Source organism: Mus musculus, chromosome 8, assembly GCF_000001635.26.
Source record: "Mus musculus strain C57BL/6J chromosome 8, GRCm38.p6 C57BL/6J".
In the NCBI taxonomy this organism is placed as follows: domain Eukaryota; kingdom Metazoa; phylum Chordata; class Mammalia; order Rodentia; family Muridae; genus Mus; species Mus musculus.
Genome location: NC_000074.6, coordinates 82,023,267 through 82,040,473, shown reverse-complemented (window position 1 = coordinate 82,040,473; position 17,207 = coordinate 82,023,267). Strand labels below are relative to the sequence as shown.

Here is a 17,207-nt window from a genome sequence, read left to right as displayed (position 1 = left end):
TTCCTGCAGAGAATACTCGACCCACTGAAACCAAGGATAGTGCTACCCTCCCAGGTCTGCTTATAGAGGCTAACAGAGTCACCTGAAGTACAAGCTCTTAACAGAGACAACTATAACAGCTAGCTTCAGAGATTACCAGATGGCGAAAGGCAAACGTAAGATTCCTACTAACAGAAATCAAAACCACTCACCATCATCAGAACGCAGCACTCCCACCCCACCTAGTCCTAGGCACCCCAACACAACCGAAAATCTAGACCCAGATTTAAAAGCATTTTTCATGATGATGATAGAGGACATCAAGAAGGACTTTCATAAGTCACTTAAAGAATTACAGGAGAGCACTGCTAAAGAGTTACAGGCCCTTAAAGAAAAGCAGGAAAACACAGCCAAACAGGTAGAAGGCCTTAAAGAAAAAACAGGAAAACACATCCAAACAGGTAATGGAAATGAACAAAACCATACTAGAACTAAAAAGGGAAGTAGACACAGTAAAGAAAACCCAAAGCGAGGCAACGCTGGAGATAGAAACCCTAGGAAAGAGATCTGGAACCATAGATGCGAGCATCAGCAACAGAATACAAGAAATGGAAGAGAGAATCTCAGGTGCAGAAGATTCCATAGAGAACATCGACACAACAGTCAAAGAAAATACAAAATGCAAAAGGATCCTAACTCAAAACATCCAGGAAATCCAGGACACAATGAGAAGACCAAACCTACACATAATGGGAGTGGATGAGAATGAAGATTTTCAACTCAAAGGACCAGCAAACATCTTCAACAAAATAATTGATGAAAACTTCCCAAACATAAAGAAAGAGATGCCCATGAGCATACAAGAAGCCTACAGAACTCCAAATAGACTGGACCAGAAAAGAAATTCCTCCCGACACATAATAATCAGAACAACAAATGCACTAAATAAAGATAGAATATTAAAAGCAGTAAGGGAGAAAGGTCAAGTAACATATAAAGGAAGGCCTATCAGAATTACACCAGACTTTTCACCAGAGACTATGAAAGCCAGAAGAGCCTGGACAGATGTTATACAGACACTAAGAGAACACAAATGCCAGCCCAGGGTACTATACCCGGCCAAACTCTCAATTACCATAGATGGAGAAACCAAAGTATTCCACGACAAAACCAAATTCACACAATATCTTTCCACGAATCCAGCCCTTCAAAGGATAATAACAGAAAAGAAGCAATACAAGGACGGAAATCACGCCCTAGAACAAACAAGAAAGTAATCCCTCAACAAACCAAAAAGAAGACAGCCACAAGAACAGAATGCCAGCTCTAACAACAAAAATAAAAGGAAGCAACAATTACTTTTCCTTAATATCTCTTAATATCAATGGACTCAATTCCCCAATAAAAAGACATAGACTAACAGACTGGCTACACAAACAGGACCCAACATTCTGCTGCTTACAGGAAACCCATCTCAGGGAAAAAGACAGACACTACCTCAGAGTGAAAGGCTGGAAAACAATTTTCCAAGCAAATGGTCTGAAGAAACAGGCTGGAGTAGCCATTCTAATATCGGATAAAATCGACTTCCAACCCAAAGTTATCAAAAAAGACAAGGAGGGACACTTCATACTCATCAAAGGTAAAATCCTCCAAGAGGAACTCTCAATTCTGAATATCTACGCTCCAAATGCAAGGGCAGCCACATTCATTAAAGACATTTTAGTAAAGCTCAAAGCACACATTGCACCTCACACAATAATAGTGGGAGACTTCAACACACCACTTTCATCAAGGGACAGATCGTGGAAACAGAAACTAAACAGGGACACAGTGAAACTAACAGAAGTTATGAAACAAATGGACCTAACAGATATCTACAGAACATTTTATCCTAAAACAAAAGGATATACCTTCTTCTCAGCACCTCACGGGACCTTCTCCAAAATTGACCATATAATTGGTCACAAAACAGGCCTCAACAGATACAAAAATATTGAAATTGTCCCATGTATCCTATCAGACCACCATGGCCTAAGACTGATCTTCAATAACAACATAAATAATGGAAAGCCAACATTCACGTGGAAACTGAACAACACTCTTCTCAATGATACCTTGGTCAAGGAAGGAATAAAGAAAGAAATTAAAGACTTTTTAGAGTTTAATGAAAATGAAGCCAGAACGTACCCAAACCTTTGGGACACAATGAAAGCATTTCTAAGAGGGAAACTCATAGCTCTGAGTGCCTCCAAGAAGAAACGGGAGAGAGCACATACTAGCAGCTTGACAACACATCTAAAAGCTCTAGAAAAAAAGGAAGCAAATTCACCCAAGAGGAGTAGACGGCAGGAAATAATCAAACTCAGGGGTGAAATCAACCAAGTGGAAACAAGAAGAACTATTCAAAGAATTAACCAAACAAGGAGTTGGTTCTTTGAGAAAATCAACAAGATAGATAAACCTTTAGCTAGACTTACTAAAGGGCACAGGGACAAAATCCTAATTAACAAAATCAGAAATGAAAAGGGAGACATAACAACAGATCCTGAAGAAATCCAAAACACCATCAGATCCTTCTACAAAAGGTTATACTCAACAAAACTGGAAAACCTGGACGAAATGGACAAATTTCTGGACAGATACCAGGTACCAAAGTTGAGTCAGGATCAAGTTGACCATCTAAACAGTCCCATATCACCTAAAGAAATAGAAGCAGTTATTAATAGTCTCCCAGCCAAAAAAAGCCCAGGACCAGACGGGTTTAGTGCAGAGTTCTATCAGAACTTCAAAGAAGATCTAATTCCAGTTCTGCACAAACTATTTCACAAAATAGAAGTAGAAGGTACTCTACCCAACTCATTTTATGAAGCCACAATTACTCTGATACCTAAACCACAGAAAGATTCAACAAAGATAGAGAACTTCAGACCAATTTCTCTTATGAATATCGATGCAAAAATCCTCAATAAAATTCTTGCTAACCAAATCCAAGAACATATTAAAGCAATCATCCATCCGGACCAAGTAGGTTTTATTCCAGGAATGCAGGGATGGTTTAATATACGAAAATCCATCAATGTAATCCATTATATAAACAAACTCAAAGACAAAAACCACATGATCATCTCGTTAGATGCAGAAAAAGCATTTGACAAGATTCAACACCCATTCATGATAAAAGTTTTGGAAAGATCAGGAATTCAAGGCCCATACCTAAACATGATAAAAGCAATCTACAGCAAACCAGTAGCCAACATCAAAGTAAATGGAGAGAAGCTGGAAGCAATCCCACTAAAATCAGGGACTAGACAAGGCTGCCCACTTTCTCCCTACCTTTTCAACATAGTACTTGAAGTATTAGCCAGAGCAATTCGACAACAAAAGGAGATCAAGGGGATACAAATTGGAAAAGAGGAAGTCAAAATATCACTTTTTGCAGATGATATGATAGTATATATAAATGACCCTAAAAATTCTACCAGAGAACTCCTAAACCTGATAAGCAGCTTCGGTGAAGTAGCTGGATATAAAATAAACTCAAACAAGTCAATGGCCTTTCTCTATACAAAGAATAAACAGGCTGAGAAAGAAATTAGGGAAACAACACCCTTCTCAATAGTCACAAATAGTATAAAATATCTTGGCGTAACTCTAACTAAGGAGGTAAAAGATCTGTATGATAAAAACTTCAAATCTCTGAAGAAAGAAATTAAAGAAGATCTCAGAAGATGGAAAGATCTCCCATGCTCATGGATTGGCAGGATCAACATTGTAAAAATGGCTATCTTGCCAAAAGCAATCTACAGATTCAATGCAATCCCCATCAAAATTCCAACTCAATTCTTCAACGAATTAGAAGGAGCAATTTGCAAATTCATCTGGAATAACAAAAAACCTAGGATAGCAAAAATTCTTCTCAAGGATAAAAGAACCTCTGGTGGAATCACCATGCCTGACCTAAAGCTTTACTACAGAGCAATTGTGATAAAAACTGCATGGCACTGGTATAGAAACAGACAAGTAGACCAATGGAATAGAATTGAAGACCCAGAAATGAACCCACACACCTATGGTCACTTGATCTTCGACAAGGGAGCTAAAACCATACAGTGGAAGAAAGACAGCATTTTCAACAATTGGTGCTGGCACAACTGGTTGTTATCATGTAGAAGAATGCGAATCGATCCATACTTATCTCCTTGTACTAAGGTCAAATCTAAGTGGATCAAAGAACTTCACATAAAACCAGAGACACTGAAACTTATAGAGGAGAAAGTGGGGAAAAGCCTTGAAGATATGGGCACAGGGGAAAAATTCCTGAACAGAACAGCAATGGCATGTGCTGTAAGATCGAGAATTGACAAATGGGACCTAATGAAACTCCAAAGTTTCTGCAAGGCAAAAGACACCGTCAACAAGACAAAAAGACCACCAACAGATTGGGAAAGGATCTTTACCTATCCTAAATCAGATAGGGGGCTAATATCCAACATATATAAAGAACTCAAGAAGGTGGACTTCAGAAAATCGAACAACCCCATTAAAAAATGGGGCTCAGAACTGAACAAAGAATTCTCACCTGAGGAATACCGAATGGCAGAGAAGCACCTGAAAAAATGTTCAACATCCTTAATCATCAGGGAAATGCAAATCAAAACAACCCTGAGATTCCACCTCACACCAGTCAGAATGGCTAAGATCAAAAATTCAGGTGACAGCAGATGCTGGCGTGGATGTGGAGAAAGAGGAACACTCCTCCATTGTTGGTGGGATTGCAGGCTTGTACAACCACTCTGGAAATCAGTCTGGCGGTTCCTCAGAAAATTGGACATAGTACTACCGGAGGATCCAGCAATACCTCTCCTGGACATTTATCCAGAAGATGCCCCAACTGGTAAGAAGGACACATGCTCCACTATGTTCATAGCAGCCTTATTTATAATAGCCAGAAACTGGAAAGAACCCAGATGCCCCTCAACAGAGGAATGGATACAGAAAATGTGGTACATTTACACAATAGAGTACTACTCAGCTATTAGAAAGAATGAATTTATGAAATTCCTAGCCAAATGGATGGACCTGGAGGGCATCATCCTGAGTGAGGTAACCCAATCACAAAGGAACTCTCACAATATGTACTCACTGATAAGTGGATATTAGCCCAGAAACTTAGGATACCCAAGATATTAGATATAATTTTCTAAAAACATTAAACTCAAGAGAACGAAGAACAAAGTGTGGACACTTTGCCCCTTCTTAGAATAGGAAACAAAACACCCGTGGAAGGATTTACAGAGACAAAATTTGGAAGTGTGACGAAAGGATGGACCATCTAGTGATTGCCATATCCAGAGATCCTTCCCATGATCAGCTTCCAAACACTGACACCATTGCATACACTAGCAAGATTTTGCTGAAAGGACCCAGAGAGAGCTGTCTCTTGTGAGACTATGCCAGGGCCTAGCAAACACAGAAGTGGATGCTCACAGTCAGCTATTGAATGGACCACAGGGCCCCCAATGGAGGAACTAGAGAAAGCACCCAAGGAACTAAAGGGAACTGCAACCCTATATGTGGAACAACAATATGAACTAAGCAGTACCCCGGAGCTCTTGTCTCTAGCTGCATATGTATCAAAAGATGGCCTAGTTGGCCATCACTGCAAAGAGAGGCCCATTGGACTTGCAAACTTTATATGCCCCATGTTCCCATCAGGGGAACGCCAGGGCCAAAATGGGGGAGTGGGTGGGTAGGGGAGTGGGGGTGGGTGGGTATGGGGGACTTTTGGTATAGCATTGGAAATGTAAATGAGCTAAATACCTAATAAAAATGAAAAAATCTGGATTAGGTGGGCAGAGAAGTCAGGTCTCAATGCCAATGAATCTGGGGACAAATATGCTTGCCCTGTGAAACTTCTTGCTGCAGGAGAAAATAAAAACTGACATCTGGTTCTAAAAAAAAAATAAATAAACTCATGCAATACTTACTGTAAGTACTTAGCAGTCCTTCGTATTGTACTATCAAGCCCACTGTATGAAGCTGCTGTAGGAAGCCAGGGTCATGCAAACTTGTATGTAATTTGATGATAAAACCACAAACCAATCCAGCAAGCTGAGAAAAGAAACCATTCAAGAAATTTACTAGGGTCAGCAAACTTATATCACTTCAGTTTTTAAATATCTTCAGACTTTTTTGACATCACAGATTTAATTAAAATTCTTCAAGCATATATAACAAAGCTGCTAAAGTTGGCGCATATTTATTAAAATAAATTGATGGTCTTTGATCTAGAGCAGCATTGTCGAAAGGCTTTGGAAGACAGAATTGGAAGGAAGGTAGAGCTAGATAAATGGATTTCAGAATCATGGTAGAAAGCCTTTGAATTGTATGTCTACCACCTATAACGATGGCACCATTAAACATTCTTAAGATTTTTCAAATTATGCTATTATTTTGTTTTTGCACATGTGACTAGAGTCACTAAAAGCAAATCATTAATAAGCAGGCTTAAGGGGGAGTTCAATGCCTGATTAGCTCTCTCTACCACTGGACCACTAATGACATCGTGTACTGGTAATGGGGCAATTTGGTTAAAATCTCCCCTTTGCATAGACTGCTTACAAAGTGAAGAATTGCTGTCTCCTTCCCTTCATGCTTCATGTACTTGACCTCTGAAAGTGAACTGTGGAGTGGAGAAAGGGGAGAGAAAGAAATGCAGAAAGCACTGCACTAGTGGTAGACCTGGTCTTAGAGTCATGATTAGGGTTGGATATAGCCAAAGCAGGTGATTGTGCAAGCCCTTATGAACAAATCTTACAGCCCTGCAAACATCTTTTATAAATGAGAGGAGAGACCAATGTGAAACCCTGCCCTGATATTTATGAGGAAGCCAAATAAATAAGGAGTTATATGCAAACGTCCCCTTCAGTGAGTTCTTGGCCATCACCTGCAGTGCAAGGTGGCAGTCCCTTCCTTTTCACCTTTAGGCAGTCCCAGGGAATGATACAAGGAACCACTGTATCCTCCTCACAGACTCCATCCACTGTTCAAGAAAAAATATGCATCTTTTCCATGAAGAAATACCAATAGTTCAGAAATTGTTCATGATCTAGTCAGCCTATTTATTTATATAAACAAAACAGGGTACCAGAATTTGGAAAAAGGATCTTTAAAAATAAAACCAAGCAAAGAGCTTAACCTCCACCAAGGACAGAGCATTAGCAATTCAACAGTGTTCTGTATACACATCAAGGGGCACCCACCGCCTGACTGAAGACAATGTCTCTTCTCAGAGTCAGCATCAAACACTGGGGCAGACTGTAGGCCAGTTCCTGAAGCAGTACAAATGTCAGGGATTGCTTTGCTCGGTTCACCACTTCTCCCATGCACTCCTTCAAGGTAAGGATGAGTGGGTGCAGCTGTTCATACCAGTCCTCTGTGGCAGGGCATATGGAGAAAGAACAGCGGGAAAGATGAGAATGAGGCTTTGAGTATAGAACCAATATGTTCCATAAACGTGTACCTCTCAGTGTTTCCATGACCTTGCTCCTATCAATGATTCATGAAGAATAGTGTTGAAAATTTCTAAGTCCAGCAATTTCCCTGAATTCAAGTCTACAGCCAGTCTCCTGTTGTAGCTAGATGCGTGTCATATAAGGCCGTAGGCTGCCTTTCTACTTCACTCTTCTCTAAGGTCAGCACTCCCTGCCTGTCTGTTAATGATGCACCAATTTCTTTCTATGCTGGAGACAGATTTTTTTTTTGCTGGATTTCTCCCAAAGATTTCATAGAAACGTGACCATCAATTCAGCTTTTCTCCCATGGTGGCTCATCTGATATCAATCTTCCCCTTGTTGTGCCCATCATGCACTGTTATCCTTAGGTTTGATTCCTGCTCTCTCCCTAACTTACTCCTTTCTTGTCTCTATCATCCTCAGATCCTGCCCTTCCTCTGTAGTGTGGATGGGAACTTTTCAGTCAGTCTGAATTCCATTTTGCTGCTTCCCTCTCCTTATTCAACTCATATAAAGCAACAAAAGCTAAGCAAGCAAAACCATCACATGTAGGATAAGTCAAAATTTATGAAGCATCCTACACCTCTGCACACTTGTTCTAGTACCACCTTAAAAAAAATCATTTGCAGGGTAGAAAGATGGCTCACAGGTTAAGAGCAGTAGCTGGTCTTCCAGAGGTCCTGAGTTCAATTCCCAGCAACCATATTGTGGCTCATAACCATCTATAGATCTGGTGCCCTCTTCTGGCCTGCAGACATACATGCAGGCAGAACACTGTATATGGAATTAATAAATAAATCTGAAAAAGGAAGAAAGAATGAAAAAAGAGAAGGAAGGAAGGAAGGAAGGAAGGAAGGAAGGAAGGAAGGAAGGAAGGAAGGAAGGAAGGAAGGAAGGAAGGAAGAAAGGAAAAGAAGAAAGAAAACTGTGGCTGGAGAGATGGCTCACTGGTTAAGAGCACCAACTGCTCTTCCAGAGGTCCTGAGTTAAATTCTCAGCAACTACATGGTGGCTCACAATCATCTGTAATAGAATTTGATGCCCTCTTCTGGTGTGTCCGACAACAGTGGCAGTATAGTCATGTACATAAAATAAATAACTCTTTTTTAAAAATGTTTGCTATGTTGAGTTCTAAGTGTATTAAATTATCTTGCAGCATGCTCTACTTTCACTCTAGGGACTTTGAAGATAGTCTCTTCTAGAAATGTTCTTTTCTCTACTTCTCTATCTGATGGTTTATCTTCTCTGGAAACTTAGGTTGGAACCTCTGTCCTGGAAGAAGCTGCCTCCCTCCCTCCCTCCCTCCCTCTCTCCTTCCCTCCCTCCGTGTGTTTGTCTTTCCCAAGGCCGGTGTCCCTCTTCACTCTGATATTGCTATGTGGGAATACTTTTGAAGAAGAAACTCAGCAAGGGAGAGGAATTTTATTTTTTAATCACTAAATCCCCAGAAACTAGAACAGGGCTAGCTTTTAGCAGACGCCAAAATTGTCAAGGAATGGGTCAATTTATGACAAAATTGTATATGTTTTTGTAAAATTCAGGCATATATGAAAAAGTCAAACTTTTGACATTATTAGAGTTCCAAATAGGGATTTTAGAGAATGGTGTGTGTGTGTGTGTGTGTGTGTGTGTGTATGTGTATGTACACGTGTGCAACTAGGTGTACAGGTATGGGTGCCTCTGTCCCTGTGTAGAGACACACTTGCATTTTCCTCCATTGTTCCTATCTTTTAATTTGAGATAGTCTCAAACTGAACCTGAAACTCACCCACTGGCTAAAGCCTCTGGCCAATGAGCTTTGGGCTCTGTCCTTTCTCTCTGCTGTCCATTGTTAAAACTAGGAGGGTACTTCATCATGCTTGGCCTTTTTCTTGGATACTGATTGGTTGGATTTTGTTTTATACATTTTACTTAATGAAGAAGGAGTGACAGGACTGGATCCAAATCAGGCCTTTGCAAATCACATACATTACTCAGGGAGCTATCTCTCTAGCACTAATCTCTCTCTCTCTCTCTCTCTCTACCTCTCTCTCTCTCTCTCTCCCTCTCTCTCCCTCTCTCTCTCTCTCTCTCTCTCTCTCTCTCTCTCTCTCTTTCTCTCTCAATTTATCATTCTATTCGTTTACATCTCAAATCATATCCCACGTCCTGGTTACACTTCCCCCAGCTCCCACATCCCACATCCACTCTCTCCCCCTCCCTTTGCCTCTATAAGGGTGCTCCTCCCACTCCTACTGCACCACTTCAGCATCCACCTACACTGGGACATCAAACCTCCACAGGAACAAGGACCTCCCCTCCCATTGATGTTAGACAGGGCCATCCTTTGCTCTCTTCTCTCTCTCTCTCTCTCTCTCTCTATATATATATATATATATACATATATATATATATATATATAGTCATGGATCCCTCCAGTTACACTCCTTGATTAGTGGTCTAGTTTCACAGTCAAAATGTCTGCACCATGTCCTCTGCATATTTATTCTAGCTTTCTTTTTCGTATTATTTTTATCAGACTCCTGAGTGTGTGAGTGGGTAGGTCTCTCATTCTTGTGCCTTCTCTCTGGTCTCTTTTCCTCCTTTGGTTTGTCTTGCCCAACTTCAATGTGATGGTTGTTGTGGTTTTATTATATTTAATTTGTTATGGTTTGTTATCATTTCTTAGAAGTCTGTTCTTTTCTAATGAGAGACAGGAAGGGGGTGGATGCAAATGGTCAGGCAGGTGGGAAGGATCTAGGAGGAGTAGAGGAAGGGAAAACTGTAATCAGGATATATCTATAGAAAAAAATCTATTTTTAATAATAGGAAAAATCAAAACCAGTTAGGGTACTTACATGTCTAGATTTCTAACATTTATCAACTATATAATTATGAATTTGACCTATGATTTATGAACAAATTATACCGTATTTTAATTTACTTAGAGAACGAAGAGTTGAGAAATATTAAATACAGATTTGGGGTTTTGTGACAGTCTATTACAATCTAAATAAATTAAAGGTGGATTGACAAATACAACATAAATGATGGAAGATTTTTTTAAAAAGTAATTAACAAGTAGGTTTGTGATAACATCATATTCTCAGAACAACAACGTCAGTTATCAGTTAAGACCTTAAAAGAACAGTAAAGAATGATAAAAAAACAAATCACATGAGGGCTGTGCTGCATTCACTATTATTTATTTTCTGTTGTGATAATATAAACTAAATGACCTAATTCAAATGGTTGATAGGAAAATGAATGACCTCAAGCTTCATAAAGAGAGAAATGCTACAATGTAAACAATACATTATGTTTCATCTTTCCAAGAGATATTGTAGACTTAAGTGTTAGTATTGGGGGAAAAGAAAACACTAGAAAAGGAGAAATTCAAGGAAAGCTTATTACAGCTGGTTTCATTTGACAAAGAGTCTGCTTATGCTTCAGGCTTAAATATGAACAGTGATTCAACTGACATGATTCTTATACCATTGATTACATAAGAAAATGGGAAAGATGACTTATTTTTGAATAAATAACATTTCAGGTGCCAACAAACAATGCTCTGTGTTACCATATATCTTCCATACTTATTTGTATACCCCATCCTCTCTCATTCTGTACCTGTTATCCTCAATGTGAAAAAGTATTTGCATGTGTGTGTGTGTGTGTGTGTGTGTGTGTGTGTGTTGATATCACACACCCTTACATATTAAAACACTAGGAAAAGACAGTTCTGATAAGTTTACTCATAGTTCAATGTTGAAAGTTAACTACAACCATGTTCTGTCCTGTGATTGGTTCTGTAGGTTTGAGGTCCCACTGTGGAATTATCAGGCAGGAAATACAGCTTTTGTGCAGTAGGTGGAGCTGCTTTATCAGGCTGAAGTAGAACTACGTTGTCAGTCATTTAATTCAAGAATGAATAAAACATTTTCCTTGTTACATTTGCATAGTTCTCAAAGAACATGTATCTACTGCTTAAGCATCTTGAATCACACTCTCCCATGCCAAAGGGGTAGTAGCTTGCTCAGGGGTGTGATGTGCTCTTTCTACTTTGAAAACAAAAAGCTAACTTAAGTGTATAGGTTTTTGTCCTTGAATGAGCTTGTCAATTCAAGCGAAATACAGCTGTTTGCTTTTCTTAAAGGTTTTTGAAAGTGGAAGCTTCACAGGCCACTTATAAATTTCAGAATGAGAGAGTGTGGGATAGAGGAAAGTAGAAGAGAGAGGGACAGAGGTGGAAACAAAAGAGAGAAAGATAGAGACCATTTCTAGTTTTACTAGAATAGGGATAGAAATACAAAGGTACTCTAAACTGAAGAGAAACAGGAGGCATTTCACTCACTAGCAACATTCCAGCATCTCCATTTAATACCACACATTCTATAAAAAAATAGTGATTATATACTTTTGATTATAATTTAAGAAAAATGAGAATTTAGAAGACCGTTATAATTGAAGAGTTGGAAGTGTTTGAGCATGGTAAGATGACTTGAGGAAGACAGTATGCTTTCTATGGAGACACACAAGGCATCAAGGAAGGTAACAGATATGTATCTTTTATAAAGAGAAACTATCAGCTCTGCCAGTAGTTAAAGGAACTGCCCCAGCCAACTGCAATGACTACATGTTTCTTTCCCATGTTAACACCCAGTGCACTCTGCAAATCCCAAGTTCTGACGTGAGCACATTAGGCTATGGAGGGCCAGAGAGAGGCAGAGTTCAGATCGTAAATGGTCTTCCTACTACAATGAACATTTCATGGCGTTCTTACAAGGAGCAAACTATGCTTCCATTTTCTTATTAAAGCTGATGATTGGTTGGGGGAAAAGAGCTCACTCTTCTCACATTGCTGTCATGTCCTTCCATAGTCCCCCATTTGCATGGTGGCTGTTTTGTGCTTCACACAAAACCATCTCTTTTTACATTGTGGTCAAAGTAAAAATCTATGCATGCACTCACATGTACTTTCCTGAGTTTAGTTTTTTTTCCACTTTACACATGTGTATGACCACACATGTATGATCATGTGTATACGTGGGAAAACACATTGGTAAGATGTGCCTAGGAAGCAGAGCACCTGTGCTTGCATCATGGTTTGCCACCACATCAGTACCTCATAGCTCATCACCTTGGCAGTCCCTGAATTGTAGTTCTCTCATGGGCTTCCTTCAGCAGCAGATGAAAAAATGAAGAGAATGTTTTAGTATCTTCATAAAAACTTGCTGAGACTCCTTAACCCTGAGACCAACAAGCAGAATTTTTCCTCAGGAAAACATAAAATGCATGTGGCTTAGCTGAGCTTTTCCTGAGCTCTGATGGAACCTGGAAGCCATCCAGGCAGATCTCTGCTTCCCAGCCTTTTACAGCCTTCTCTAATGTATTCAAGTGAAACTAGCTAAAGGATTCAAAGGATGACTGCTGGGTGCCCTCCCTCCCCTCCACACACCATCTATTTCCTGTACAGGATGTCCGTGTCCTCTGAGCTCAATGGCTCTTATGTTACTCGGGAGAAAAATAAAAGGGCCATGTAGCAACCAACTGTAGCGTGGTGTAATGCTGTCCTGCCAATTGCTGAGCCATTTTCTTCTCAGGTATTTGATTTTTCTCTCCTCATTTAAAATAATTAACTCCACAAAAGCATGTAGACAGTCTTAATTTTGGGATCACAACTTTTCAGATATGGGGGGGGGAAGAAAAGCTAAAAAGATCGAATAGCCACTAAATGCCCTACAAAGAGCTGAGAGATGTCTCAGCTCTGTTCATTTTCTCATGAATTTCTATGAAGAGGAACAGCTGAAGTAGCTCCAAAGGAAGCTGACAAAATGCCCAATGGTTTGAGGTAAACACAAACCAATCTGTATCCAACATGTGTTTTATATTACACACAAATCTCACTTAATACCAAAATGAAAACACCTTCATGGTTGAGTGTTAAGGACAGGAGATGGGGATGGGGATCTATACTCTTAGAATGTCCCTTTCAAAAACCCACATGCTATGACAGCAAAGTTACAGCTCTTTCTGAGCCCCTCTGTGTGAGCATGTGTTGAAAATTCAACTTTTCGGTGTGCACACGTGAACAGTATTCTAGTCATCAATATGAGCATGGAAGGGTAAATTACTGGGGAGCATGCCTCAGCACAAGGTACAGCGAGTTTCTTTGTGTGAGTCAATACATGTGGCCAATGTTAATCATAAGCCTAGACACCGGCCCTCTTGAGGCCTCTAATCTAGACATATCCTAAGGGGAAAATAGAAAAAGCAGGTTAAATCCTGACAGCGATAGGCAATTGAGGAAAAGGAGCGTGTGCTGGGGTCTGGCTGCTTCATAGTTATTTCTGCAGGCTGAGGGTGTTCTCTTCCTGTTCTTGCCTTTATGATTCATTTCCTAACTGTGGTCCAGGAATTGAAAACTCAATTTGCATTTATCTTACCCTAATAAATACTGATTTGGCTTCCTTACATTACCGACTGTATTAGTCAAAATACAATGACCTAGAAAAGAGCAAAGTTCTATCTATGTTGCCTAAAAGCTTTGAAATATCTAGTCCCAGGCTGACTAAATCCATTACTCTATGGTGGGCTTCCTTGTGACAATGACAGAGAGTATGGGTGAAGTACATTGCTCATTCCATAGCTAGACGGCTAAAGAGGGAAATGGAGAGAGTGGTTCTCCAAACACCCTAGGGGCCAAATCCCTAATAACTTAAATACTTCTCATGGGGTCTGATCTCCTGGAGACTCCATCACCTCCCAGGAGTGGTGCACAAAGGATCAAGCCTTTAACAAATAGCAGAGATTCAGATCCAAGCCACAGAGCTACTCCTTTGCTTTCACACAGCCACCATGAGAGATGTGATTTCATGAGGTCACAATGATCCTATCTTGTGTTTTGATGAGTGTAACGATATTTGTACCACACTGCTCCTAACCTAGATGACTCAGATAAGCTGAGATGTAGGCATTTGATGCAATAAATGCTGCTCATTATACTGATCTATTTTCTAGAAATGTCATTACTATGCTGCATGGTGAGGGCATCTGCATGCCAGGACACATTCCTGGAGTCCAGAAAACATCTCTGTGTTGTGCTCCCTCCTGGATGTGAGTTTCAGGGATTGAAACCCAACTGTCTGATTGGCCTGGAATTCACCATACCACTGAGGTGTTTATCTATGCTTGCTAATGTTGAAATTCAATGTAGAAGAATAGATGGGCCTAAGGTTATTAAATCAAATACCTGGAGCCTCTCCAAACTTTCCTGACAGAAGGATAGCCTCTAGCATGAGCTCAATCAGAACAGACAGGTGTCAGACAGACTAAGAGGAAAAAGGCAAAAACCTACTGGAATGAGTGGGCTTCTCTCTGCTTCGCGGCTGCCATTACATGGGCCACTCAGCTTCAGCATGCCTGGGTCATCATCCAGGGCTGCAATTGATAAAACTGTGATCCAAAGTACATTTCTCTTCCTTTAACTTGTTTTACCAGGTATTTTTTTTTCTCCAAAGGAACAAGAAAAGTAACTAAGATAGCAGCGATAATGGATGTTAGCCAATAGGAACCTTGCATGATGTCATCAAAGTAGGAGGAAAGAATAGAGGAAGGTAAAAGTGAGGAGAAAACAAGACAGGCCATATTATAAATGACAGGAGGCACAAGTTAAGGAAAAGTCTAGAAATAATAACTATCAGAGCAAATGGAGGCTGTGGCTGTGAGGAAGCCTCTGGAAGCTGTGGCTGGGAGGGAGGCTCTGGAAGCCATGGCTGGGAGAAGCCTATGAATGAATGTCCTTCTCCTGTTTTCCCCACATGGCAGTATTCAAGCAAAGGACAAAACAACATCTTAAAATATAACCACTCTACTGTCCTCTGGGGTGAGCGACTGTTCTTGTCAACTTTTAGATGAATTAGAAATGCGCATACTCAGTCCAAGACAAATGAGCAGCAGAAGAACAGAGGCCACTTTCGCTCTTGTCGAGGGACCCTGTTTGTTTAAACCTTGACAGGCTGGGAAGAGTGTTATAAAATTCCATTCTTGCTCTTAGACAACCAGCAAAGGAGCTGCATAAGCTTAAACATCAGCTAAACTTTTCACTTCACCGTCTTCAATGAAAGAAGCAGGAGTGAGTGGGATGGGGAACAAGGCGAGGGGGAGGGGATAGGGGGTTTTCAGAGAGGAAAATAGGAAAGGGGATAACATTTGAAATGTAAATAAAGAAAATATCTAATAAAAATTAAAGATGAAAAAAATAACAACAAAAAATAATCTGCTAAGACCGTTTCCAGCAACTGCATCTGTTCATCATGCTAGCTCTGCATCTGTTACAGCCCCGAAGCTTTAAATCCAGGTTGCGCTGGACCAAGAAGAGTCACAGATTCACATTTCTCAGTCTTATCTTGCCTTGTGGCTATAAATAAACTCAAGTCTTGTGACTGTAGTCTCCATGTAGGTTGAGTAGTCGAAACAAGCTCCAGAGGTCATGGATCAGACAGAAATGACTAGTCTGTCTATATTACATAGTTGCTGTCATTTCAATAGCAGCATATAAAGTTGGGAAGGCAGCACAAGTGGATGCTGTGTTGACTAAGTTAGAATCCTGTAAGCTAGAAGAAGGAAATAACTACAATTTCACCCTACATCTAATAATATATATGCAATGTTTTTTTTTTGTTACGTTTTCTTTAATCAATGTTCTAGGCCAGTGGAATATAGTATCCAATATTAGTCTTTCTTTATACATATAAAAATAGAACATTATACATAGATTAAATTGACTAATGTTTGCAAGACCAAGGGGCCTCTCGTCCCAATGATGGCTGACTAGGCCATCTTCTGATACTTATGCAGCTAGACACACAAGCTCCGGGGGTACTGGTTAGTTCATATTGTTGTTCCACCTATAGGGTTGCAGATCCCTTTAGCTCCTTGGGTACTTTCTCTAGCTCCTCCATTGGGAACCCTGTGTTCCATCTAATAGCTAACTGTGGGCATCCAGTCTGTGTTTGCCAGGCCCCAGCATATCCTCACAAGAGATGGCTATATCAGGGTCCTTTCAGCAAAATCTTGCTGGCCTATGCAATGGTGTCAGGCTGGGGCTGGGGGCAGGGGAGGGTCTGGGGAACTTTTGGGATAGCGTTTGAAATGTAAATGAAGAAAATACCTAATTAAAAAATAATAAATAAAAAATTGACTAATGTTAAACATATATTCAATTAACCAAGATAATGTGATCATACATTTATCAGGATGTTCCATTCAGTAGTCACATGTCTTAAAGTTTCTGGATTGTAAATATCATCTCCCCTTTCCTCAACCTATCTCAGGTTATCTTTGTGTATTTGAATGCCCATCTGGCCTGAAACCTGTCTACCAATGCATCAGAAGTTGTTGGTGATAAGGTACGTTAAATCTATAGCTCATCCATACCGGTTTTACAGCACTCTTCCTCTGAGTATTGTGGACATCAGAGTCCATGTTCATAACCCTCTATGAGATGGGAATAAAGAAATATCAATTCTCCGTGTTACTGTATCTCTACACCTGCCAACATTCATCCCTTGTGTCCTTATTTTCCTCTGACTTGTGATGAGGGACTGAACTTTCAAGTGTAGATCATCAACTCTATTCTGTATGCACTAGATCTTATCATTAATACCCACCTAGAAGCATCATTCTGGCAAGACTTCTTTTTCCCAAGCCTGCATTTTTTACTAATTTATT

General features: G+C 40.1%; 1 protein-coding gene across 18 annotated transcripts in view; it reads right to left on the bottom strand.

Moving 5' to 3' along the window:
* Positions 1–17,207, bottom strand: part of Inpp4b (inositol polyphosphate-4-phosphatase, type II) — a 792,047-nt gene that overhangs the window by 93,839 nt on the left and 681,001 nt on the right. For all 18 annotated transcript variants that reach the window (XM_017312729.2, XM_006530858.3, XM_006530854.3 and 15 more), the window contains 2 exons: positions 7,245–7,417; positions 5,970–6,093 (listed from right to left, as the gene is read on the bottom strand). In XM_017312729.2, coding sequence (XP_017168218.1) covers positions 5,970–6,093; positions 7,245–7,417 — 297 coding nt within the window. The remainder of the gene's footprint in view (positions 1–5,969; positions 6,094–7,244; positions 7,418–17,207) is intronic.